The 26,469-nt window shown below is 51.0% G+C and overlaps 3 protein-coding genes across 5 annotated transcripts; all 3 read left to right on the forward strand.

Annotated features, from left to right (window-relative positions):
* The first annotated feature begins 21 nt into the window (after positions 1–21).
* Positions 22–4,224, forward strand: CKS1B (CDC28 protein kinase regulatory subunit 1B). Its single transcript, XM_017867728.1, has 3 exons — positions 22–172; positions 3,353–3,480; positions 4,098–4,224. Exons 1-3 carry the CDS (start codon positions 114–116, stop codon positions 4,148–4,150), a joined length of 240 nt encoding a protein of 79 aa, XP_017723217.1. The 5' UTR covers positions 22–113; the 3' UTR covers positions 4,151–4,224.
* Positions 4,225–7,942: 3,718 nt separating this feature from the next.
* Positions 7,943–17,159, forward strand: FLAD1 (flavin adenine dinucleotide synthetase 1). Of its 3 annotated transcripts, none has more exons than XM_017867729.1 (8): positions 7,943–8,155; positions 8,623–8,847; positions 12,179–12,923; positions 13,628–13,775; positions 14,227–14,325; positions 14,407–14,596; positions 16,761–16,834; positions 16,950–17,159. In XM_017867729.1, exons 2-8 carry the CDS (start codon positions 8,767–8,769, stop codon positions 17,083–17,085), a joined length of 1,473 nt encoding a protein of 490 aa, XP_017723218.1. In that variant the 5' UTR covers positions 7,943–8,155; positions 8,623–8,766; the 3' UTR covers positions 17,086–17,159. The 3 variants fall into 3 exon arrangements, with proteins under 3 accessions (XP_017723218.1, XP_017723220.1, XP_017723219.1); XM_017867730.1 differs by lacking the exon at positions 7,943–8,155 and adding an exon at positions 8,162–8,410; XM_017867731.1 differs by lacking the exons at positions 16,761–16,834; positions 16,950–17,159 and adding an exon at positions 16,613–16,753.
* Positions 17,160–17,593: 434 nt separating this feature from the next.
* On the forward strand, positions 17,594–18,184 carry LENEP (lens epithelial protein). Its single transcript, XM_017867732.1, has one exon. It carries the CDS (start codon positions 17,656–17,658, stop codon positions 17,839–17,841), a length of 186 nt encoding a protein of 61 aa, XP_017723221.1. The 5' UTR covers positions 17,594–17,655; the 3' UTR covers positions 17,842–18,184.
* Positions 18,185–26,469: the final 8,285 nt, after the last annotated feature.

The following is a 26,469-nucleotide window of genomic DNA, read 5'->3' on the forward strand; positions in this document are numbered from 1 at the left end:
GGAAGTGCGGGCGGCGTGTTTGAAAGCGAGGCCAAAGTGGGTGGGAGCGCGTGCTGCTGGGAGTTGCTTGGAGGTTGGCGGCGCGGGGCTGAAGGCTAGCAAACCGAGCGATCATGTCGCACAAACAAATTTACTATTCGGACAAATACGACGACGAGGAGTTTGAGTATCGGTTAGTGCTGGCGCGGGGGCAACAGCGAGGTCGTGAGCTTTGACCGCTGAGGGCACAAGCAATTAGTAACAGGAACTGAGGCGATAGAATTGGCGCATGCGTACGAGATGTGAACGGCAAGGGTGTGATATTGGTGGAAGGCGTAAGGCGCATGCGCGGAGGTGGGAGCCTCTCATAAAACAATAAAGTGGTTGCGAATTTGGAGTCGGCCCTCAGTTGAGAGGAGGGAGTGGTGGGCGTGGTTAGAGTACTGACCACCCACACCCATGAGGGTTTCTGGATCATTCTCTGAACTTTATTGGGCAAATTTAACTTGCCTTGTAGAAACTGTTTGTTTCACAGTAATCCTGTGGAATCCAGTGAGAGAACGTAGCAAAAGCGGAGCTGGGAGTTTCCTCGCGTCCCTAATGTGAGAGTAGCGCTGAGAGAGTTGAATATTGCTTATTAACTCGTGAAAAAGACAAGGGGCGTGGTTGTCTGGCTTGTGTTAGGAAAGGGACCGCTTGGGACTGCAATGGAATAAAACTGGCTAGGAGCATTGAGAAAATACTTAATATGAGTCTAATAGATGCCCTTTATCAGAGGAAACAGTTACGGAATACTTAACAGGTTTCAGGTGTTCTGCTAAAGTGCAAGGATAACACATGGTCTCTGCTGTTCACAAACTTAAAACTGAGTGGTACCGACGGACACCAGAAAGGTGATAACACCCTTTGCTAGGAGCCATTACAGGGTGTGATGGGAGCACACGAGACTTGATAAGGAGAGGGAACTGGGGACCCGAAGGCTGCGGCTTCCTAGCTGTGCGCGGGGGTTGGGGTGGGGCTAGAAAGTCAGTCCCCTACATTTGCTAACTCCAGGACGCCCCCCACAACCCCACCCTTCGAGAATCCCTGCCGCCACCGCCTTGGAGGCTGACTTCTTTCTTTCGTTCGGTCTTCTTCCCTGGGCTTGGTGTGGGGGCGGGGGAGTGTCCTAAGGGCCAATTCAGTGTGATGACTCTTTCACCACCATTGAAAACGAAACTAGTAGTAAACTAAATACGCGTGTTTTCATTTATATGTCGGAGATGAGAACACTGGGACAGAAAGAGGGGAACAATAGACGTTGGGGCCTACTTGAGGGAGAAGGTTGGGAGGAGGGAGAGGTTCAGGAAAAAAAAAAACTGTCGGGTACTATGCTTAGTACCTGGGTCATAAAAGAATCTGTACACCAAACCCCCGAGTCAGGAGTTTACCTATATAACAAACCTGCACATGTACCCTTGAACATGAAACTTAAAATACTGAGAGGAAAAAAAAAAGGAAGAGGGAAAGTTGGGGAAAGCTTCCTAGAGGACAGAGGCTGAGATGAGACTCTAAGAAAAAGGTATGTAGGAGAAAGCACCTCTTGACTGAAATTGTTTATAAGACACTGGATAGCCATCTGCCAAGGGTGGGGATGATGGAATCCTGGCACTGGATACAGCATTCGGGTTTGATAAATTTCAAGTGCATAATCTAGATTGGGAATAAGGGAAGACACAGGACTCCAAAATGTTGGCATTATGCTAATCTGTATAATAATAATTAAGACCACTTCCTGGTTTGTTACCTTGTCTCCTCAGTTGGAGAACATAAAATGAAAACTTGCTTTTCTTGTCTCTTCACCCAGCCTAGTTCAGGGCTTTAGGTCTTCAGAGAACTCGATGTGCATTGACAAATATATAATCATCTTTATACCAAGACAACTCCAGATCCTCTTTGATATAATTAACTGTCTTTTCCTCAGCTGTTTTCCTCTACATCTGAACTAAACTAACTTAAAACTGTATGTGCGTATAAGAGATTTGCAGAGCTGGAAAGGAATCACCATTTCATCCCCTAGAAGATGAAACTTTTAACTTGACAGTGGCATTTTGGCTTAAGAGGGGTTTTTTGGTCTATGTATTGAAGCCAGATTTCGTGCCAGGGTGGTGTTAGAATGTGAGCTGTTTTCATATATTTGGACTAGAATTTTTTCTTTTAGGAGAATGGGGGGGAAACCACTGTTACTAGCACAGAGGGAGAACTTAGTACATTTTCACTGAGCATGATGAAGACTATCTGGGTTAGTTTGAGTCACATCAGGGTAATAATTTCTTTGCCATGAAGGGAGACTTATCCTTGGTTAGAAAAGCATGGAATTTCCCAAAAAAAGTCTCAAGGTATATCCCTCCAGAGTTAGGAAGATAAGATTCAGGATAGATTTTTTTTTTTAAGAGACAAGGTCTTGCTTCATTGCCCAGACTGGAGTACAGTGGCTATTCACAGGCACAACCATCGTGCACTGCAGCCCTTTTGTCTTTTTTTTTTTTTTTTTTTTGAGACGGAATCTCACTCTATCGCCCAGATCTCAGCTCACTACAATCTCCGCCTCCTGGACTCAAGGGATTCTCTCCTGCCTCAGCCTCCCAAATAGCTGGGATTACAGGTGCATGTCACCACACCCAGCTCTTTTTTGTATTTTTAGTAGAGACAGGGTTTCACGTTGTTGGTCAGGCTGGTCTCAAACTCTTGACCTTAAGTGATCCACCCACCTCAGCCTCCCAAAATGCTGGGATTACAGGCATGAGCCACTGCCCCTGGCCTATTTCTTCTGTATTTTAATCAAAGATTTCAAACTTCATACTGTATCTTTGTCAAACTCCTGGGTTCATATTACTCTCCTGCCTCAGCCTCCCGAGTAGCTGGGACTATAGGTATGTGCCACCATGCCTGGCTTAGATTTTAAAGGATAAGATATTTCATTTCATCCTTTGTGATGACTTGTCCACACAGTACTCCATAAAAGGCGTTTCCTCTCCACAAAATAACTTCTCTTCCTTCCTTCTAATTATTAACACTGTGTGCTCCGTGGGGCTCCCATTATATTGTAGGCAATCAACTAGAAGACTATAAGGGCCATGAAGGCAGAGAAAATGTGCCTGGAACTTAAGTGCTTATTCACTGGAATTATTCACTAATTTGTATTTTTCATATACTCTCGGAATTTATATAACATAGCCTGTATTTCTAGCTGCTGCTACCCCACAATAAAATTATATAAACTCTGACATCAGAAACTAGTTTTTCTTTCCTTTCTTGGCCTTGTAAACAGGCACTTGTCTGAGACTGTATCTGGTACTAACATAAATTCCTCACTTTCCCGTTTCTGTTACAGACATGTCATGCTGCCCAAGGACATAGCCAAGCTGGTCCCTAAAACGCATTTGATGTCTGAATCTGAATGGAGGAACCTTGGCGTTCAGCAGAGTCAGGGATGGGTCCATTATATGATCCATGAACCAGGTCAGTGCACTGACTAAAAACAACCATATAGAACTGCTACGCTGAGAGAATGAAGGAATAAGATTGTATAACCCAAATAGGGAGATAGGAAATAGTTTACTGGTTTCTTCCCCCTCTAGTCATGGATTTAAAAAAAAAAAAAAAAAAAGCTAGTGACCAAAAATAAGATTAAAGTATCTGGGAAGTTCAGAGACAACCTGTCACTAAAAAACCTCCTGTAATCTTCCATTCAATCAGAGGGTATTCTTTTTAAGGCTACATATAGCCTGGTCATAGCCCCTGCCTCATTCTCCATCAGAAAACATTCTTGGATGTATTCCAAATAAGCAAAGGAAAGTATATTTATTGATAAAACACCAGACACCCAGCTGCCAGGCAAAACTTAATAAAGGACACCCTGGGGCTGTATAAACATAGCAAAAGAACTGATATTAACAATTCTGTACTTGGCAGACAGTCCAGACTTCTGGGTCTGCTTCTCAAGGCCATATGCTTAAGTCTTTATTTAGTTATAAAGATCTGAGTGGGTGATAGCTGGGGAGACGGTAGTGGAATACACTATAGGTTGTACATAGAGTGGTGTGCGCTTGTCTCTTAGATTTCCCTCACTCTTTCAGAACCTCACATCTTGCTGTTCCGGCGCCCACTACCCAAGAAGCCAAAGAAATGAAGCTGGCAAGCTACACTTTTCCAGCCTCAAGCTTTACAGCAGCTTGTCCTTACTTCCTAACATCGGTCTGATAATGTTATTAGTTGCCTTCTTGTGTTCTCACTTGGATTATTTTAAACAGAGTGCAATACACTGTTTGAATGTGCTGTAGCTGCGTTTGCTTCTTGAGTTAGAGCCACCAACCACATAGCCCAGCAGATCGCAGTGCTCGCTGACCCACAGCTCAGCGCGAGTGTGACCCAGAGCCATGAGCTCCTTGCTATCCAGACACTTGGCAGATGGAGGAAGCATCTGAGTTTGAGACCATGGCTGTTACAGAGATCATGTAAACTTGCTGTTTTTGTTTTTTTCCTGCCGGGTGTTGTATGTATGGTGACTTGTGGATTTATGTTTCAGTGTACTGGAAACTTTCCATTTTATTCAAGAAATCTGTTCATGTTAAAAGCCTTGATTAAAGAGGAAGTTTTTATAATCTAATGCTGTAATTGTAAGGGTTTTTTTCCCCTCACTCAGGGTGAGCATCATCAATATCATGGTTCTAATTACATGCCCTTCAGTTTGATAATGAAGCTCAGCTCTTTGCTGATAATGAGGTTTATTTTAACATTCAGATAACTCATTTTTAATCTACTTTAAGCAGACTTGCTGTCAAACATCTACTGAAACATATTTCACTCTTAACTGGCCCGAGGTAGAGGTTATATAGGGACAACTTCATCTCATCCAAACAAATGAACTGCTTCCTACAGTCTGGGTACTGCCTTTAACATAGTCCCAATATTTGAATGGCACACACGGGTAAAAGGATGCTTGTGTGTCCCAATTCCTAATAGGAATAATAGGCACACCTATGACCTATTCACTGTGCCCCTCGGTTGGGGGAGGTTTTCAGCTGTTCTTAACTTTGGTTGGGCATTGGAATCACCTGGGGAGCTTTACAAGTACTGATGCCTGCCTGAGTCATTCTTAAGGATTCTTAATTGGTCTGGAGTGTGGACTGGGGGTAAAAATTTCAGACATCTTATGCAGGTAGATAAAGAAGTAAACTTTGAGAAAACAGGTGCAAAATGTAGCTGTTTAAGAAAACATTCCAGGCTGGGCATGGTGGCTCACGCCTGTAATCTCAACACTTTGGGAAGCTAAGGAGGGCAGATCACTTGAGGTCAGGAGTTCGAAACCAGCCTGGCCAACATGGTGAAACCCCATCTCTACTAAAACTACAAAATTAGGCGGGCGTGGTGGCACATGCCTATAATCCCAGCGACTCGGGAGGCCAAGGTAGGAGAATAGCTTGAACCTGGGAGGCAGAGGTTGTAGTAAGCCAAGATCACGCCATTGCGCTTCAGCCTGGGCAACAAGAGTGAAACTGTGTCTTCAAAAAAATAAAAATAAGCCGGGCATGGTGTGTGCCTGTAATCCCTGCTACTCAGGAGACTGAGGGGAGAGGATCGCTTGAACCCAACAGGCAGAGGTGGCAGTGAGCCAAAATCACGCCACTGTACTCAGCCTGGGCGACAGAAGCTGTCTCAATTAAAAAAAGCAGTCCACAGAATAATAACTTCCCCTTTAGTCTAACAAAGTAGTAGTACTAAGTAAGGATATTAATCTCCCCCATTTTTTCTGTCTTCCATCCACTTATTCCTAAAATAGCAGGCATCAACATCGGGAAAACTCATTAGAAATGCAAATTATTGGGCTCCAACCTAGACCTAGTGAATCCTAAACCCAGGGTTGGACACCGCAATGTTTTAACACAAGCTCTCTGACTGATTCTGATGTACACTTAAGCTTGAGAATCCACTGGGAAAATACTAGAACAGACTTGGTATTCTGTTTTGGGAGGGGATCAAATATCAACTGTATTACTAATAAAGATATTGGAACATGTGGTTTACTAGGCAAGTGGAATTCCTGTTTTGCCCCCTTTTTTTTTTTTCAAAGAGTTGACTTTTTATAATTGAAAGAAATGAGGGCCAAGTACGGGGACTCACACCTGTAATCCCAATACTTTAGGAGGCCAAGGCAGGGAATCACTTGAGCCCAGGAGTTCAAGACCAGCCTGTGCAACATGACCAAACTCCGTCTCTACTCAAAATACAAAAATTAGCCAGGCATGGTGGGGCGCCCCTGTGGTCCAGCTACTCTGGAGTCTGAGATGGGAGGATCTCTTGAGCCCAGGTCAAGGCTGCAGTGAATGGTGCTTGTGCCACTGCACTCCAGCCTGAGCAACAGAGACTGATTCAAAAAAAGGGGGGGGCTTATTACTTGAAAGAATGGTATAGACGTCTGATCACCTGAATCTACCATTCACTGTGTTTTGCGATTGTGTGGCAAACCTTCACCTTTTTGAGCCTGTTCCTCGTCTGTAAAATTAGCATGATATCTATCTTACAGGGTTTTTTTTGTTTCTTTTTGATGGAGTCTCGCTGTCGCCCAGGCTGGACTGCAGTGACACATCTCGGCTCACTGAAAGCTCCGCCTTCCAGGTTCACGCCATTCTCCTGCCTCAGCCTCCCGAGTAGCTGGGACTACAGGCGCCCGTCACCACGCCCGGCCAATTTTTTGTGTTTTTAGTAGAGACGGGGTTTCTCCATGTTGGTCAGGCTGGTCTCCAACTCCTGACCTCAGGTGATCTGCCCGCCTCGGCCTCCCAAAGTGCTGGGACAAGGTGTGGTTTAGCAGTCCTACAAAGAATGAATTTGGCCGGGCGCGGTGGCTCACGCCTGTAATTACAGCACTTTGGGCGGCCGAGGCGGGTGGATCATGAGGTCAGGAGATCGAGACCATCCTGGCTATCACGGTGAGAACCCGTCTCTACTAAAAATAAAATATATATACACACAAAAAAAATTAGCCGTGCGTGGTGGCGGGCGCCTGTAGTCCCAGCTACTCGGGAGGCTGAGGCAGGAAAATGGCATGAACCCGGGAGGCGGAGCTTGCAGTGAGCCGAGATCGCGCCACTGCACTCCAGCCTGGGTGACAGACCGAGACTCCGCCTCAAAAATCAACAAGAATGAATTCAGGCCCTTACCATTCAAAATGTAGTCCACAGAGCAGTGGGATCACCATCACATGGGAACTAGCTAAATGCAGATCTCAGGCCCCACCCAAACCTACTGAATCAATCTGCATATGAGAAGATCCCCAGATTATTACTGGAAAAAAGTTTAAGATGCACGTTTGGGCCAAAGGCAACTGAAATGGGGCTAAGCTCGGATGATGTCAGGATCCAGAGTAAACATGTAAGGCACTCCCTATTCGCTGCCTCATTTGCACCTACAAGACCAATAACTGGGAAAGGTGTCATTTGAACTAAGCACCATCTGGAGCAAGGTGGAGGAAGAGAGTTTTTGGATTCTTTCTTGTCAAAGAAGTTTAAATAATTAGTCTTGTCTATTATACTAGAGATAAGTTAAGGTTCCACATACCAAAAGCTCACCTACTCCAGGGTCTTCGTACCCGACAGACAATGGTGATAATCTTTCTCCGTGTCCCTCCAACTTCTGCTACAAAATAAGATCCTTGCTCACTCCAGTAAAAGCCCTTAGCCTAGTGTCAGAGTCACAGTGAATGAAAATAGCTTAAACCATGGCTAACTGACCCATTAAATAAAACAAAGCAACATATGCATAACAATAATTTGAATCCAGCACCAGAAACACCCCTAGGACCCTACATCACCTCCAACCACTGCTCCTTTCGCGCCCTAAACTCCCGAGGTCCCGCCCCCGACCGTGGGCTAAGGTCCGGCCCCCGTATTTCCGGGTGAGGGGTGGCCACGTGATTGTCGCCTATAACAATCAGGCCCTGCTCTCACCCACTGGCTAAAACCTGAGAGCGACAGTTGAATATACCAATGGGACCCTGGAAGAGTCTAAGCGACAGCCAAAATCACCACTCAATGTCAGCTAAGTGTGAGTAAGGCGGGACTTTAAGTACGGAAGCTGCCCCGGGACATGAGGAAAGGAACAAGGGAAAGACCCGGTGAAGGGGCAGAACAGGCAGGTGAGTTGGTAATCTGAAGCTTGGTGGGAAGAAAGGATTCAGGGCTAGAAAGGGTGCAGAAGCCTGAAGTAGAAAGAGACGGGATTTTGGTCCGGGGGTGGAGAGAGCGAATGCATTGAAAAGGGCCAAGGCCCAGGGTAACGTAGACATTTAAAGGGGCAGATGCCCCGAAGAGACATTTAAAAGGGTACAGATGCCCAAGATAGAGCAGACACTTGAGGAGACCAGCTCAGCAAACGGAAGACACTTAAAGCGGTAGGTTCTCAAGAGAGAAGGAGTTTTTAAGACTAGAGTTAAGGTTAGAAGACATTTAAAAGGGCATGGGTTGGGATTGGGGAACACGTTTATTAAAGAGGCAGGAATAAAGGAGTCGCTTGTCAAGGATCTGGTTAGAGAAGACTGGGGTCTTCCTCTAAGGAGGAACGTGCACGCCTGCTCTCCCCCATTGTCCTTTCTGGCTTCTCCAGGTTCCCTCGACCCAGGACCCCCTGTTCCCAGGCTATGGCCCCCAGTGCCCTGTAGACCTGGCGGGCCGCCTGTGCTTGCGACCCCTATTTGGGGGTCTGGGTGGCTACTGGAGGGCCTTGCAGAGGGGCAGAGAAGGCAGGACCATGACATCTAGGGCCTCTGAACTTTCCCCGGGGCGCAACGTGACGGCTGGCATCATCATTGTTGGAGATGAGATCCTTAAGGTGTGTCTGGGACAGAAAAGGGGGGAGGGCGCCGCGTTCTCTTGTCCTTAAGGACCTGCTGCACATCCCTCAATGGAGGGAGATGAGACAGGGTGGGAGCCTCCTTGCTGCAGTAGGATCCTGGAGTGGATCCAGCATATTGGAGGAAAATTAACCCTCATTCTTTGAATTACTCTACTGAAAAACTTGTAGCAAAGTCCCTACAATTTTTCAACCTGAGAGCTGACTGAAGAAAATAAAATAAAAGGTCATTGAAATTTACCAAGCAGTATGGTAGAGGGCAGAGGGGCTACACAACAATGACAGGAAGCCCCTTGAGTAGAGGAGGTACAGGTGTATGTATTGTATATTTAAGAGTTTTACTCAGCCTTTTTGGAAATGACTCAAGGTACTCAGCATAGTGGATAAGTGAGCTAGAAGGAAGGTACTAGGAGGGATGAATCCCTTTTGAATGATCAGGAAAGTCTTACTAGAGGACATAGCAGATGACAAGGGTTTTTTTGAGACAGGATTTTGCTCTGTCACCTAGGCTGGAATGCAGTGGCACAGTCACAGCTCACTGAAGCCTCCATTTCCAGGGTCAAGCAGTCGTCCTGCCTCAGCCTCTGAAGTTGCTGTGACTACAGGTGTTAGCCACCACACCTGGCTAATTTATTTTTATTTTTTTGCAGAAACAGGGTCTCGCTGTGTTGCCCAGGCTGGTCTCAAACTCCTGGGCTCAAGTGATCCTCCCACACCTCGTCCTCCCAAAGTGCTGGGATTATAGGCATGAACTGCCGAGCTTGGCCAAATGTTGTTTTAATAGTAATCTTTTTTAATATTCTTTGTAAATTTGTCTTTTTTTTTAAGATAGCATCTCACTCTGTTGCCCAGGCTGGAGTGCATTGGTGGAGTCTCAGCTGATTGCATCTCTACCTCTCGTGTTCAAGCAGTTCTCATGCCTCAGCCACCCGAGTAATTGGGATTACAGGCACGAGCCACTGCACTCAGCCTTAATAGACCCCTTTTTTTTTTTTTTTTTTTTAATTTTGGTAGGGACGGACAGGGTTTCGCCATGTTGGCCAGGCTGGTCTTGAACTCCTGACCTCAAGTGATCCACCCACCTCAGCCTCCCAAAATGTTGGGATTACAGGCATGAGCCACTGCACCCAGCCCTGACCCCTATTTTATTTATTTTGTATGTGTGTGAGACAGAGTTTTGCTCCTGTTGCTGAGGCTGGAGTGCAAATGGTTGCTCACTGCAACCTCTGCCTCCTAGGTTGAAGCAATTCTCTCACCTCAGCCTCCCGAGTACCTGAGATTACAGGCACCTGCCAGCACGCCTGTCTAATTTTTGTATTTTTAGTAGAGACAGGATTTCACCATTTTGGCCAGGGTGATGACCCTTATATTTTAAGTGCCTACTAGAGCCTGGCAGTGTGCTACATATATGTATTTTACTAATCTTCACAACAACCCTACGAAGTTGGCACTTTTTTCTTTTTTAAAATTTTATTTTTCTGTGTGTGTTTGTTTTATAAACGGGGTTCTCACAATGTTAAACAGGCCTCAAGCAATTCTCCCACCTCAGCCTCCCAAAGTGATGGGTTTACAGGCATAAGCCATCTTGCCCAGCCTTTTTTTTTTTTTTTTTTTTTTTTTGAGGCAGAGTCTCACTCTGTCGCCCGGGCTGGAGTGCAGTGGCTGGATCTCAGCTCACTGCAAGCTCCGCCTCCTGGGTTTACGCCATTCTTCTGCCTCAGCCTCCCAGTAGCTGGGACTACAGGCGCCTTGCCATTCGGCCGGCTAGTTTTGTATTTTAGTAGAGACGGGGGTTTCACGTGTTAGCCAGGATGGTCTCTTGATCTCCTGACCTCGTGATCCGCCGTCTCGGCCTCCCAAAGTGCTGGGATTACAGGCTTGAGCACTGTGCCCGGCCAATTTTTTTTTTTTTTTTTTTTTTTTTTTGAGACAAAATCTCACTGTCACCCAGGCTAGAGCTAATTTTTTGTATTTTTGTGTAGAAACAGGGTTTCACCATGTTGCCCAGGCTGGTCTGGAACTCCTAGGCTCAAGCAGTCCTCCCACCTCAGCCTCCCAAAATGCTGGGATTACAGGCATAAGCCACCACACCTGGTCGGCAAAAAAGCCCAATTAATGATTAAACGGAGGGTCAGAGAGGTTGAGAAACCTCCCCAGGGTTACATACCTAGGAAGTTATAGAGCTGGGATTCCAGCCTAATGCCTGATAATCTCTTACTCCAAAACACAGACCCTTGTTTTTTTCTTTGGTGACAGGGTCCCTATCACCCAGGCTGGAGTACAGTGGCATGATCTCGGCTCACCGCAGCCTCTGCCCACCGGGCTAAAGCAGTCCACCCACTTCAGCCTCCCAAGTAGCTGGGACTACAGGCATGTGCCACCACGCCCGGCTAGTTTTTGTATTTCTTTGTAGAGATGGGGTTTTACCATATTGTGCCAATTGGTCTTGAACTTCTGAGCTCAAGCAAGCCACCCCGCTTAGCCTCCCAAAGGGCTGGAATTACAGGCATGAGCCACCACGCCCGGCCATCAGAACACAAACCCTTAACCACTAAACCCATTGTAGACAATTAGAGGGAGATGGGGCTGGAAAAGAAGATAGGGTGTACACCACAGACAGCCCCAAATACTCTGCAAAGGAATTTGAACTTTATTCTGTATACAGTTGGAAACAACAAATGGCTTTTGAGTCCAAGAGTGATGCAATCACAGTGACGCATTAATAAAGGTTACTGAGGAGACAGAGCAGAGCACTGTGGCTGGAGGCTGGGAGCCTGGCCAGGAAGCTGTTGCCATTGTCCAGGTGAAAGGTGCTAAGGACCTGCTTGGTGGCAGTGGGGACAGAAAGAAGAAAGCAGGCCAGGCGTGGTAGCTCACACCTGTAATTCCAGCACTTTGGGAGGCTGAGGCGGGAGGATCACTTGAGACCAGGAATTCAACACCAGCCTGGGCAACATGGCAACACCCCATTTCCACAAAAAAAAATTAAAATGAGCTGAGTGTGGTGGCACGCACCTGTAGTCCCAACTACTCGGAAGGCTGAGGTGGCCCTTGAGCCCAGGAGGTTGAGACTGCAGTGAGTTGTGTGATTCAGCCATTATACTCCAGCCTGGGTGACAGAGACCCAGATTTTAAAACAAACAAATGGATTTTCCCACTCTTGTGTCCAGTCCAGGCCCCTCAGCAGCCTGAGGTGGTGTCCTTCAAAGAGCAGAGCACTGCATCATCAGGTGGATGCAGCCATCATCTCCAACCCCCTGCCCTTCATCCCTACAGTACTGACGGCCTCATCCTCCCCTTCAACCCCCAGGGACACACTCAGGACACCAACACCTTCTTTCTGTGCCGGACACTGCGCTCCCTAGGGGTCCAGGTTTGCCGAGTCTCAGTTGTACCTGATGAGGTAGCCACCATTGCAGCTGAGGTCACCTCTTTCTCCAACCGCTTCACCCATGTCCTCACAGCAGGGGGCATCGGCCCCACTCATGATGATGTGACCTTTGAGGCAGTGGCACAGGCCTTTGGGGATGAGCTGAAGCCACACCCTGAGCTGGAAGCAGCCACCAAAGCCCTAGGAGGGGAAGGCTGGGAGAAGCTGTCATTGGTGCCCTCCTCTGCCCACCTGCATTACGGCACAGATCCTCGCACTGGTCATCCCTTCAGATTCCCACTGGTCTCCGTCCGAAATGTCTACCTCTTCCCAGGCATTCCAGAGTTGCTGCAGCGAGTGCTGGAGGGGCTGAAGGGACTGTTCCAAAACCCAGCTGTTCAGTTCCACTCAAAGGAGCTGTATGTGGCTGCTGATGAAGCCTCCATTGCCCCCATTCTGGCTGAGGCCCAGGCCCACTTTGGACGTAGGCTTGGCCTGGGTTCCTACCCTGACTGGGGCAGCAACTACTATCAGGTGAAGCTGACTCTAGACTCAGAGGAAGAAGGACCCCTGGAGGAATGCCTGGCCTACCTGACTACCCGTTTGCCCCAGGGATCGCTGGTCCCCTACATGCCCAACGCGGTGGAGCAAGCCAGTGAGGCTGTATACAAACTCGCTGAATCAGGTAGGGACCTTATGGAGGAGGGGCAGTATGCCCAAAGCCATTGGTGCCACCCCAGATCTCAGTAATGCAGGGGCTGTTGGGTGCTTCCTGCAAATCCCGGAGAGGGCAGAAGATAGCTTCTGTTAATTCATTATTCTTCCAATAAACGTTGATTGAGTACCTACTTTTATCAGCACTGTGCTAGGTGTTGGGGATATGGCCCAAAAGGATAATGTATGCCCTGCTCTTGTGGACCAGTGTTTTAACAAGAAAGATGGACATTAAACAGGTGATCCTGCATGGGGTGATGAAGGGAGTGATCTCCCACAGCAGGGAGATCAGCCTTGATCTGGGGTCAGAGAAGGCCAAGTGACACAAACTGAGCGATAAAGAGGATTTGGTCCAGTAGGTGGGCAAAAGCCAACAGTATGAATGATAGCCTGCAAGGAAGCGGCATGGGGTTTAGGGGACTGGAAGGAAGCCCACACCCCACACCCCCTGCTACGGAGGAATGACACTGAGGCTACCGTGAGGTGTGGCTGGGTGGCAGATGGCAGGTCAGGGGCCAACTCTGCAGGGCCTAGTGAGCAGCATGAAGGTGTTTGGACTTTATCCTCGGACAACTGGGAAGATATCGAAGGGTTTAAGCAAGGGCAGCATGCCTTCACTCCCCTTTGATAGCCATATGTGTCCATCTGATGCCCTGTTCCCTGCCTGCTTGGCAGGGTCTTCTCTGGGGAAAAAGGTGGCAGGTGCCCTACAGACCATTGAGACCGCCCTGGCTCAGTACAGCCTCACCCAGCTCTGTGTGGGCTTCAACGGGGGCAAAGACTGCACCGCCCTCCTGCACCTCTTCCATGCAGCTGTGCAGAGGTGAGCCTGCCCCCTGGGAGACAAGACCCCTGATCTGTTTCTCCAGTTCCACATCCCAGAAAGCAAGGGGAAAGGGGGTGTATAGGTGGAGTTCAAGAGGGAGATAGTCTTGGTGACCTCTCAGTTCCATTCTCCCACCATATTGAGCATATGATATGTGCCTGGCCTTGTGTATGGATGTGCAGGCCACTATCCCTGACCACAGGGGGGTCACAGTCCACTGGGGAGATGGGAGATTTACATACCTGAACCAGGGATGTGTGCTTAGATTTGAGAGGTGAAAGGTCAGAGTGGGCTTCCCAGAGGAAGTGGGTCTAATGGATGGAAAGGACAAGGAAAAGGGAGAAGGGGTGGGAGTCTGTTCTAGGGGCCAAAGAGAACAGTGAGCTGTTTCAGGAGAGCCATTTCCCTGTCCATGCTGGCAAGCCTGTGGATTCTTCCCCCTCCACAGGAAATTACCTGACGTTCCAAACCCCCTCCAGATCCTGTATATCCGCAGCATCTCCCCTTTCCCTGAGCTGGAACAATTTCTACAGGACACTATCAAGAGGTACTAGGGGCCTGGAGGTTTGGGCTCCAAGAGAAGCTTGACAGAGCCCACTCCCGACCCCTACTTCTGTTTCTTCCTAAGGTATAATCTGCAGATGTTGGAAGCTGAGGGCAGCATGAAGCAGGCCCTGGGTGAACTGCAGGCACGGCACCCCCAGCTGGAGGCTGTCCTGATGGGCACCCGCCGGACTGACCCCTACTCCTGTAGCCTCTGCCCTTTCAGCCCCACAGACCCAGGCTGGCCTGTGTTCATGCGCATCAACCCACTGCTGGTAATGGGGAAGAGGGTTGATCGCCTTCAGTCTCACATGCCCCATCAGTCACTGCACCCTAGCTCACTTGTAGTAGTCGGGAGGCTAGAGCCTGGAACCTAGATGAAGGGGCCTCATCATCCAAGTAAGGCAGTGCTATCTGTTCATTCATCCTTTTGACCAATATTTATTGAGCCCAAATTCAATAGCAGGCATTGTGCTTCCTACTGTGGACAGAACAGTGACTTAGACCTGTGTCTAATATAGCCACTAATTATTTATTTATACTTAAATTTTAATTAATTAGAATGAAATACTTATGACTAAAAACCACTGAATTATATACTTTAAAAGGATGAATTTGACAACATGTGGATACCTCAATTTTCAAATTAAGTACAATTAAAATTCAGTTCTGGCTGGGCGCGTGGCTTACACCTGTAATCTCAGCACTTTGAGAGGCCGAGGTGGGCGGATCATTTGAGGCCAGGAGTTCGAGACCATCCTGGCCAACATGGTGAAACCCGGTCTCTACTAAAGATACAAAAAATTAGCCAGGCGTGGCCAGGCACGGTGGCTCACACGTATAATCCCAGCACTTTGGGAGGCCGAGGCGGGCGGATCACAAGGTCAGGAGATCGAGACCATCCTGGCTAACAGGGTGAAACCCCGTCTCTACTAAAAATAGAAAAAATTAGTTGTGCATGGTGGCAGGTGCCTGTAGTCCCAGCTACTCAGGAGGCTGAGGCAGGAGAATGGCGTGAACCTGGGAGGCAGAGCTTCCAGTGAGCTGAGGTCGCACCACTGCACTCCAGCCTGGGCAACAGAGCAAGACTCTGTCTCCAAAAAAAAAAAAAAGCCAGGCATGGTGGCATGCACCTGTAGTCCTAGCTACTTGGGAGGCTAAGGCAGGAGAATTGCTTGAACCCAGGAGGCGGAGGTTGCAGTGAGCTGAGATCGCACCACTGCACTCCAGCCTGGGCAACAGAGCAAGACTATCTCAAAAAAAAAAAAAAAAAATTGCAGGCCGGGTGTAGTGGCTCATACCTGTAATCCCTGTACTTTGGGAGGCCGAGGCAGGTGGATCGCCTGAGGTCAGGAGATCAAGAGCAGCCTGACCAAGATGATGAAACCCCATATCTACTAAAAATACAAAAATTAGCGGGACGTGGTGGCAGGCACCTGTAATCCCAGCTACTTAGGAGGCTGAGGTAGGAGAATCACTTGAGCCTGGGAGGCAGAGGTTGCAGTGAGCCTAGATGGCACCGCTATACTCCAGCCTAGACAACAGAGTGAGACTCCGTCCAAAAAAAAATACAGTACTTTAGTACTTGTACTAGCCACATTTCAAATGACCACCATATTAGACAGTAGAGATATAGAACATTTCCATCATCACAGAAAGTTCTGGCCAGGCACAGTGGCTCACACCTGTAATTCCAGCACTTTGGGAGTCCAAGGTGGGCTGATCAATGCCTGTAGTCCCAGCTACTCAGGCTGAGGCAGGAAGATCGCTTGAACCAGGGAAGTCAAGGCTGCAGTGAGCCATGATCATGCCAGTGCACTCCAGCCTGGGCAACAGAAAAGATCTGTCTAAAAAAAAAAAAAAAAAAATAGGGCAGGGCACGGTGGCTCACGCCTGTAATCCCAGCACTTTGGGAGGCCGAGGCAGGTGGATCATGAAGTCAGGAGATCGAGACCATCCTGGCTAACATGGTGAAACCCCGTCTCTACAAAAAATACAAAAAATTAACCAGGCGTGGTGGCTGGCGCCTGTAGTCCCAACTACTCAGGAGGCTGAGGCAGGAGAATGGCATGAACCCGGGAGGCAGAGGTTGCAGTGAGCCGAGACCGCGCTACTGCACCCCAGCCTGGGCGACAGAGCAAAACTCCGTCTCAAAAAATAAATAAATAAATAGACAGACATGGTCTCTGCCTGTCCTCCTGGAGCTCCACCCTTGCAGTAGAGGGTGGTTCAGGAATGGAAAGCAGAGAATGGAGAAGATGAAGTCCTTATCTTTCTCTTTGCATACATAGAGCAAGCTATACCAGAGAATCAGATGGCAAGCCCTCCGTCAGAGGCCAAGGGAGCAGAAGAGCCATCGATGGGCCCCTTCCCAGGACAGCAGGGGTAGAAGTGGGAGAGGGGAGCATTTGTGACTATTCTATTACTCTGACCTCCCAGGACTGGACCTACAGAGACATCTGGGACTTTCTGCGTCAGCTGTTTGTCCCGTACTGTATCCTGTATGACCGAGGGTAAGGGTATTAGGGGAAGGGAATGGGTAAGGGAGTGTTTAGGGTGCTGGAATAGGGAGGGCCAGTAGGATTGGACACCCTACCACATGCTTGCCCTCCACCCTCCCTGCTCCAGATACACATCACTGGGGAGTCGGGAGAATACCGTGCGGAACCCAGCTTTGAAGTGCCTGAGCCCAGGAGGACACCCCACGTACCGTCCAGCCTACCTACTGGAGAACGAAGAAGAGGAGCGAAACTCCCGCACATGACCTCCCACCCTAGGAGGAAAGGAAGGACACTGTTCTAGGGTATAACCTGGCAATAAACCATGCCTCTCACTGTGCCTGTTGCTCTAGCTGTGTCTTCCTGCTCCAGAGGATGGGAGAAGCAGAATTGGGTCAAATGCTGCCAGCTCTGACTGGCTGTGCTCACTTTAAGGGGCCCAGGGGCGGGGCAGAACAGACTGGAAAGGAGCTCTCACTGATGGTTCTCGATGTCAGCCTCAGCAGGAGCCCACCAGAGGGCAGAAGCAGGAGTTGTGCCAACCACTGGGAAAAGAGCAATCAGGCAGGGCAACACCCGGGCTGGAAGAGGGGAAGCTGCCTTGGCCTAGCTGTGGAGGATGAAAGATGGAGTGGCCAGGCCCTCCCTCCCACTAACCCCACCCTCCCATCCCTGTCTAGAGGGGCTGACTCAGCCTGTTCCCAGGCCTAGAACCTTCCCTTTGCTAAACCCTGGATCCTTTGTCTCTGTAGTCATGAGGCTGAAGGGGGTGGGGACAGTGTTGATAAAAGGCACTAGAGGCAGCTCCCACACCCTTCCTCAGAACTGCTGCCCACATGCAGCCCTGGATACAGCCCCTAGCCCAAACCCTACCTTTCTTCCTCCGAGGGGCTCCTCAAGACACTGGGCTGCAGGTGCCTGTCATTAAGATGGGCACAGGGTGGGAGGGCTTCCAGCGGACCCTGAAGGAAGTCGCCTACATCCTCCTCTGCTGCTGGTGTATCAAGGAACTGCTGGATTAATGGTGGCAGGGAACTGCCTCCTCTCCCCACCAGCACCATGGCTGGCATCGCTCAGGTGGGCAGAGTAGAGTAAACAGGAGGCATAGCTGCAGCTTCTGTGGCAGAGCTTGCCTCAGCTTCTCATTCTCTTCTTTAGCCCCCAGCCCAATTGCCTTCAAGACTCCTGGGGCCAGCTGTGCTTGACCAAGGATGGGCCATAAACAATGAGTAAAGAGTGAAGTGTGGATCCTGCTTTGAGCTGTGTCATCTGGCGGCCCTGCCTCATCTCTGAGCCTCCTCCATTCTCAACCCCTGCCTCTGGGGAACCTCTGGTGGGCAGGAGCTTGGACTGATCTGGCTAGGACCCCAGTAAGATTGTGGCAAGACCTGGCACTCCTCCAAGCTTGGCACAGTGGGCCCACCAGCTCAGATGGTTGATCCACTATACTCTCATAGTACCAAGAATGGACTGTCCCCTAAGATAACTGTTTGAGAATCACTGAATTATAAATATAATCCACAGGCCTTGAGGCCCAAGATTCTAAACGTCTAAAGGGGAATCAGAAAAAGTCAGCACTAGAAGGGTCTTTGAGAGCCAGGGTGCAGACCAGGGAGGGAAGGAGCTTGTCCTGAATAGAACCAAGATTGAAAGCCAGGTTTTCTGACTCACTGGTTCCTGAGTGGGGAGGGTGGAAGACAGTCCAGGTTCCTCTCAATCTGTGGGTAAGGAGGGGACCCAGCTTGAGTAGGGTCTTCATCTGTGAGGCCAAGGGTGTATGGAAACCCAGAGGACCCAGCCCTTTCCCAAATAGAAGACCTGCCCAGGCAGCTTCCTGCCTCTGAGGATCTTGGGGAAAGCACTGAGCTGAGGCTAGTCCCCAGCTCCTGAAGGAAGTAGAACGGCATGAGCTACAAGAGCTCCCAGCTCACATACAAAACTACAAGAGAAAGGCACCTGTGTGGCCACATGGGTCCCCCAGGCTTATCATGGCACAGCCCTATCAGGACATAAGCAGATAGATTGAGCAGAATTGGCTCTTGACTTCCTCTTGGTAGCCACAGCAGGCATTTTCCAGGAGTTGCTCCGGTGGTGGAGGCACATCAGCCACACGCGTCATCCTGCTCATGGGGCGCTTATGCTTACTGATGACCCCACCCACAGCCCCCAAACCTCAGAGCCAGCCATGGGACTGCTCAGTATTTCCCTGGGATCCCTACCCAGCATTCTCTGTCCCCTCTTAGGGCTCAGTTATCATCCCCCAGCCCTTTGTCACTTGGGGCACTGGTAGATAGGGCCCTCTTCCTCCCTGCCTGGGACCAGCTCTTCCTCAGCGTTCTTGTTAGCTAACTCTTGTTTTTGTTTTTTTTTTTCTAGGTTCTTTTTGTCAAGGTGATATATGCCCACAGTAAAGAACTTTAGGCCAGGCTGGGTACGATGGCTCACACCTGTAATCCCAGCACTTTGGGAAGCAGAGGCGGGTGGATCACCTGAGGTCAGGAGTTCTAGACCAGCCTGGCCAACATGGTGAAACCGCATTTCTACTAAAAATAATCAGCTGAGCAAGGTGGTGAGTGCCTGTAATCCCAGCTACTTGGGAGGCTGAGGCAGGAGAATCACTTGAACCTGGGAGGCAGAGGTTGCAGTGAGCCAAGATCATGCCACTGCACTCCAGCCTAGGGGACAAGAGTGAAACTCCATCACAAAAAAAAAAAAAGGTTGGGTGCAGTGGCTCCCAGCACTTGGGGAGGCTGAGGCGGGTGGATCACTTGAGGTCAGAAGTTTGAGACCAGCCTGGCCAGCATGGTGAAACCCCATCTCTACTGAAAATACAAAAAAAAAAAAAAAAAAATTAGCCAGACGTGATGGCGCATGCCTGTAGTCCCAGCTACCTGGGAGGCTGAGGCAGGAGAATGACTTGAATCCGGGAGGTGGAGGTTGCAGTGAGCCAAGATTGCACCACTGCACTCCAGCCTGGGTGACAGAGCAAGACTTCGTCTTAAAAAAAAAAAAAAGAACTCTAATAGTTGAAAGTCTCCTGGTCTATCCCCCAGTCCCTTAGTGCTGCCCCTGGAGGCAACCATGGTTACCAGTTTCTTGGAGAACATTCCAGTCTATGCATAGACTGCATCTTCATTCATTCAACAAATATTGAGTTATTCAGTGTATACTGTATATCAGTGTGGGTCTTTGGATACAGCAGTGAACAAAACATATCCTTGTACTTGTGAAGCTTACATTTTAGGGGCAGACAGGACAAACTAGAAACATTTTTTAAAGTATGTATATGTTATTAGATGATAGGCACTATAGGGAAAAAAAAGTGGAAATCGAGCTGGCGTTGGGAATGGGTCATAGAGAGCCTAAGAATTTGAGCTTTTACACTGAGTGAAATGAGGAACTATTGCAGGATGTTGAGCATGAAATGAGTTTTTTTATTTAAAAGGCTCAAGCTGGCTGCTGTGTTGAGAACAGACTTCAGGGGAGCAAAGGCAGAATACGAGTGACCTATTAGGAGGTAATGGCACAATATAGGCCAGACATGTTGGTGGTCTCGGACCAGGTTTATAGCAAAAGCAGTAGTGAGGGGTGGCTGGATTCTGGATATATTACTCTTCCTAGTTAGTTAACATACTCTCCACATTGTTCTGCACTTTGCTGCTTTTCCTTTGATAAACCTTGGACAGGATTCAGGATCCCACATCAACACATGGAGAGCTTGTCCATTCTTTTTTACAGCAGCCTAGTCTCTACAGTACTCTAACTTGAGCTTATTTCTTATCTCTGGCAGGTCAGTGCATCTTTTTTTTTTTTTTTTTTTTGAGACAGATTCTTACTCTGGCACCCAGGCTGGAGTTCAATGGTGCAACCTCAGCTCACTGCAACCTCCGTCTCCCGGGTTCAAGTGATTTTCCTATGTCAGCCTCCTGAGTAGCTGGGATTACAGGAATGCACCACCATGTCCTGCTAATTTCAATTTTTTTTTTTTTGAGACAGAGTCTCGCTCTGTCACCCAGGCTGGAGTGCAGGGACACGATCTCGGCTCACTGCAAGCTCTGCCTCCCGGGTTCATGCCATTCTCCTGCCTCAGCCTCCTGAGTAGCTGGGACTACAGGCACCTGCCCCCACGCCTGGCTAATTTTTTGTATTTTTAGTAGAGATGTGGTTTCACCGTGTTAGCTAGGATGGTCTTGATCTCCTGACCTCCTGATCTACCCACCACGGCCTCCCAAAGTGCTGGGATTACAGGCGTGAGCCACCACGCCCAGCCAATTTTGATATTTTTAGTAGAGACAGGGTTTCACCATGTTGGCCAGGCTGGTCTCGAACTCCTGACTTCAAGTGATCCTCCCACCTCAGCCTCCCAATGTGCTGGGATTACAAGCATGAGCCACTGTGCCCGGCCTCAGTGCATCTCTTTAGGCATCCACAAAATGCAGCTTAGTGCTCTTAGCTGGTCCATTGAGAGGCTCTTACCTGGTCCCAGTGATGGGAGTAGTCAGAATTTACCTTCCCACGAATCTGGGGCTCTTTCTTCCCCCTCAGAGCCTGTACCCTATTTGCCCAGCTCCAGCCCTTCCTTCCCCGACTCAGGCCCTGGCCTACTGCCTTCTTTTCCTTTCTTAGGCCTCACTCCCCGCAAGCGGGGCAGTGCCTCGAGGTGGATCCTGGAGTCTGAGGTCTGAGCTCAAGGGCCTTTGCCAGGGGAGGGGAAGTCTGGCAGAGACCACTGGGGAAGTGGTGGGTAGAGGAAGGCGGAGTCCAGGGCTGTGGCCTGTGGTGAGATGGCTGATAGAGAGCAGCAGGGGGAGTGAGACTGCCAGTGGCCCAAGGAGAATGTGAGTGGGAAAGAGGGCTTTGACAGTGTAAAGACTGGAGAATAACAGAAACCTCAGATACCATTCAGAGAGCCCTTTTCACAATACAGAGTGCTTTGGGCACCACGGAAGTCCACTTCAGCAATTATCCCATGTTAACATGAAGGAAATAGGCCCAAAGAGGTGAAATGATTCACCCAAGGACATACACAGCACACTGCAGTAAAGGAGTCATTTAGCGAACCCAGATTTTCAGATCACCAACTCACTGCTTCTCCTAATGAGCCTGCCTTCCTCTTCTGAGCTGCTGTTGCATGCAGATGGTGGCCAAAGTGGCCTGGAGGCAGGGCCATGCAAGCAAAAGCATGGAGGGTACCACCACCCCACTCTGCACCCACTCCATGCCACTTCCCACCTCAGCCCTAAGCTCCCTGTTCTCAGCCCATTTGGAGGTTTCAGCTGCAGCCCTTTCACCTAATCTACACAGGCCAAGAGATCTTTCCTGGCCCACGGCTGCCTACTCTGTGGCTGTTCCCCCACAAGTGTCTCTCCCCAACTAGGGCAACTCAGGTTTTGAGTGTCCAAACTACTCCCTCAGGAACTCAAGTGGAGTGAGGTGGGAGGGAGGTGAAGGAGACAGGGTACAAAATATTAGGTTGGTGCAAAAGTAATTGCAGTCTTTGCCATTAAAACCTCGCATACCCCTCGGTGCCCCGGTGCCCTCTAATGGTCACAGGGGGTGGGGGAATGGGTGGAGTAGGAATGGAGACAGGAGGGACCAACTGGATGTGACCCCCAAGTACAACAGCAAGAGGAGAAGCCTGATATCCAGGATTCCCGGCGGATTACATCGGATACAGGACCCTCGTTGGCATGCGAAAAACAGGTGGAGGAGAGGGATCACAGCCCAAGGGTCTGAGGAGCGGCGGGCAATAAACTGGGTATCACAGCAATAATCTGGCAGTGGGGAGGCGTGGGTGGGTGGGGGTGTCCCACGTTTTCCCAACACCAACAGGCCGGCAGAAAGGAGGATGTGGCAATCATTTCACTGACAGCGCCAGAGCGCAGGCCCACCCCCAAGGGCATAGGTTTTGTTTTGTTTTGTTTTGTTTTCTGAGAGGGAGTTTCGCTCTTGTTGCCCAGACTGGAGTGCAATGGCGCGATCTCAGCTCACGGCAACCTCCGCCTCCCAGGTTCAAGCAATTCTCCTCCTTCAGCCTCCCGAGTAGCTGGGATTACAGGCGTGTGCCACCACGACTGGCTAATTTTTGTATTTTTACTAGAGACGGGGTTTCACCATGTTGGTCAAGCTGGTCTCCAACTCCTGACCTCAGGTGTTCCACCCGTCTCCGCCTCCCGAAGTGCTGAGATTACAGGCGAGAGCCACCGCGCCCGGCATGGGCATAGGCTCTTACATCCTATTTCCATCTTTCTTGCATGTGAGTTATTTTCCCCCACCCACTTTCTCAGTTACTCTCAGACTCTAGAGTGTTCGCCAGCCTTGGAGCGTACTCGTTCCTCCAGCCATTCTCCGGCCTTAGTTCCTTTCCATCATTCGCCCTCAGCCCTTCGCCTACCCCAGCTTCAAAAAAGCGACCATACCTCCTAGCTGGCTGGGTTCGAGGAGCCGGGGACCTGCGCCTCCTGGTGGCTGATCGGAGGGAGGCTGAGTGCAGAGGGGTTCTCTCGCCTTCTCTGGGACGTGGAGTTTTGGAAAATGTTCTCCTGAGCTTCCTGAAGCTAAATTTACCTCCCCCGGCCTTGGGGGGCGCAGAGATCCCGGCGGCGATTAGCGCTGCGCCGCAGCCGGCTCCAACCCAGAGGCCCGGAATAGGCGCGGAGTTATAAATAGTGCCACCCGCAGGTGTTGAGGGGAGTCGGCGGGAGGGGGTACCCCTGGCGGCCACGGCCCCTTCAGGTGGGTTGGGCGGTCGCGGTGGGAGCGCTGGGGGGCGGGGGGCGTGGGGGGTCTGCGGTCTGAGCGCCCCAGCGGTTTCCTGGGTGGCGGGTTTTCGAAGGAAGCGGAGGCAGTCGAGGATCGGGGGGAGCAGCGGGGAAGAGGTGGGCGCCGGGCAGGCTGACGCTCCGCTTGCAGCTCAGTTTCCCACATTCCGAAACAGTCCCCCAGACCCACTCATGCAGGACCCCGCCCAGGCAAAGCCTCGCCTTTCTCGCCACCTGAAGGCCTCTTTCCCCCAGGTTCCGCAAGCATCTAACTTCTATGCTTCTACCCTTTGGCGCACGTGGCCCAGTCAGTCCGAGCACCTGGCCCTCACTCCGAGTGGCTGTCCCCAGCCCCAGGTATTCAGTCCTCCCACTCGGGGCTTTCATCCCTCTCTTAGGGTAAACACTTCCTTCTCTATTTGTCCAACTCGTGCTACTCTCCCCAAATATTAAAGTCTAGCTGGTCACCTAAAAATTTAAGTCTTAACGTGAGATCTGGGACGCTCCCCTATCCCCAGGCGGCCCCTGCAGGCCCCTCACTTGCCCTCCAGCTCCCAGTTCCAGTCTGGGCCTGGTGGCGGGGCGGGGGTGGCCGGCCCCTGGGGCCTAGCAGGGGCTTCATGGGAGGGGGCGGGGTCCCCAGTCAGCGTTTCTCTACCGCCGCTGTTTCGGTCGTTTGGCGTGGTTAGGGGTTGGGGTAAGAGGGAATTTCAAGTAGGGGTTCCCCACTCCGATTTCTGAGTAAGGAGGGGAGCTATTTGCACCAGGAGAAAAAAAGAGACATGGGAGGGTGGGCGTCACTGAGGAACTAACTGAGGGTTCCAGGACTATTGGGAATGAAGTGGGGAGTGGCAATCTAGCCGCAGAAAGATAAGTCATGTTCAGCCAGACGCAGAACGCGACCCTCAGGGGGGAAGTTGGGCGAGGCAAGCGTACGGCACTGGGCACCTTTCGAGTTTCTGTACCCAAAGGCTGGTGCCAGGGAGCCCGCCCTGATATTGCCTCTGGAAGCCCTGGCCCTGCCCTCCCCGGGCCACGTTCCCACCCCTGTCCCCGCCCCTTTCTTTGGCTATCCCCCTTCCTCCCCAAAGCAGCCCCCTCTCCATTTCACTTGTGGCACTGCCGCCTAGCTCCTAGCACAGCCGTTCGCCAGGCCTGCACTACCCGGACGGCTGGAGTAGGAAGGGGAAAACCCCGGCCTGGACCCCAACAGCTCCCGGCCCCTCCGGACCAGAATCTGTCCGGCGGGGCTGAGAAGAAAACCCGGAGCAGTGACCGGCCTCGGGACCCAAGGGGGTCAGGGACGCTAGGAAAACCCGGAGCGGATTAATCGAGCCAGAGCGCCCCATGCCTGCAGCTACCTCCTCCTTCCTATAGCCCCCCTAATTCTCCAGTGAGATAATGTCTGGGGTGGGGGGCTGTTTGGTTTGGCCTGAGCCCTCAGGGGCGCCTCACACTTTCCGCCCCTGGCTGGGGAGCAGGGCAGCGGCCCCGAGGCTGAGTCACGGCCCGGCGCGGAGAGGGAGAGAGGGAGAAAGAGGGAGGGAGGGACCTGGACTCCGCCCCTCATGCGCGGGGATCCCGGGTCAGCCCGGGTGAGGGCCAGGGCCCCCCTGGCGCCGCCCATTGTGGTCCAACAGGTTGAGCTGGTGTCCCGAGGAGCCACCTGCTGGAAAGGGAGGGAGGCCCCCTGCGAAGGGGGGTTGGGAGGGGAAAGCGAGTCCGACCCGGTTCGGCCTGGCTTGTCGCGGGGGAGCCAAACCTGGCCCTAGGTAGCCTGATTTGATTCCGTTTGACACTAGTGGGAGGGGCCCTTTGGGGTACGCAGCTCCGCAGGCTCTGTCGGAAACATCCTTCACCCGCTACCTTTCTCAGTTGGGGGGCTCCCAAGTATTTATACCGGTCCTCCCCAAAACCTACACATAACACACATCCCAAAACATCCAGGCACCCCTCGCCACCTGGGTCTCTGAGCGAATCTATGTCAAGATATCCCTCCTCAGTGGAGACTCAGTTTCTCCACTTAGGGAACCCGCGGGATGGAGTTGGGGAGCAAAAGCGTGAGCGTGCCCCCTCCCCCTTCGCAGACTGGGCCCCTCCCCTCCGACAATGCCAAGGCCGCAGCGGGCACTGGCGACAGCACAGAGGCTGCTTGCCCGGGGCGCCCTTCCCTCCCCGCGGGGCACCGTCACGCGTGGGGAGGGACGCAGGGCGCCCGCAGGCTCAACTCCCCGGCTCCCTCCGAGAGGGGGTGGAGCGTAGGGGCCGGAGCTGAAGGCCTGGTGGCTCCCCCTCCCCCTCCCTTGTAGGTCCCTGACCTGATTATAGCCCCTCACGGGACCCCCTCCCTCAAGACCCTAAGTCCCCAATTCACTCCCACCCAGCCTATCCCTAACCTCTCATACCCTTCCCTCCTGAGGTCGTGACCCTGCAGAAGCCCCTCTTGGAGGAGAGGGAGCCCCTGTAGGGGGTGCTTGGTTCCCTGGCCGCTGCGGACACTGCCCCCTCCCCCCCTCCTCTCCAGGTTCCAGGCCAGCCCCTCGGCTCCGCCCCCTCCCTGGACGAAAGCAAGGCGAGACCCACTGGAGATGAGCGGGTATTCAGGCCAATGGGCGGACAGGGCGGTGGCGTGCAGGGGGCGGGCAGAGCAGCGGCAAAGGGCTGGATGGGGGCCTGGGGCGGAGTTTGAGTTAAGGTGGACTGGGAGAGATAGGGGGAGGAGAAAGGGGGGGAGAGAGGGACCGCGGCAGGTGAAGGGAGACAGAGAGAAGGAAAGAAGGAGGGAAAGGAGGAGGGTGGAAAAGGCTAGGAGAGCTAAGTAAGAGTTTGGAGGAAGGGGGCAAAAAAGGAGGGAGGGACCCATCTGCGCTCTGCAGGGACTGGCTGGAC

This window comes from Rhinopithecus bieti, unplaced genomic scaffold (genome assembly GCF_001698545.2).
Source record: "Rhinopithecus bieti isolate Rb0 unplaced genomic scaffold, ASM169854v2 scaffold_4129, whole genome shotgun sequence".
NCBI lineage: Eukaryota > Metazoa > Chordata > Mammalia > Primates > Cercopithecidae > Rhinopithecus > Rhinopithecus bieti.

Bases quoted from the DNA above. Each gene is read 5' to 3' on its own strand.
- CKS1B (XM_017867728.1), top strand. From the start codon at position 114: ATGTCGCACAAACAAATTTACTATTCGGACAAATACGACGACGAGGAG. The intron at 173-3,352 runs GTTAGTGCTGGC...TTTCTGTTACAG, and splicing joins GACGAGGAGTTTGAGTATCG to ACATGTCATGCTGCCCAAGG. The intron at 3,481-4,097 runs GTCAGTGCACTG...TCACTCTTTCAG, and splicing joins TTATATGATCCATGAACCAG to AACCTCACATCTTGCTGTTC.
- FLAD1 (XM_017867729.1), top strand. From the start codon at position 8,767: ATGACATCTAGGGCCTCTGAACTTTCCCCGGGGCGCAACGTGACGGCT. The intron at 14,326-14,406 runs GTACTAGGGGCC...TTTCTTCCTAAG, and splicing joins CTACAGGACACTATCAAGAG to GTATAATCTGCAGATGTTGG. The intron at 14,597-16,760 runs GTAATGGGGAAG...CTGACCTCCCAG, and splicing joins TGCGCATCAACCCACTGCTG to GACTGGACCTACAGAGACAT.
- LENEP (XM_017867732.1), top strand. From the start codon at position 17,656: ATGCAGCCCTGGATACAGCCCCTAGCCCAAACCCTACCTTTCTTCCTC.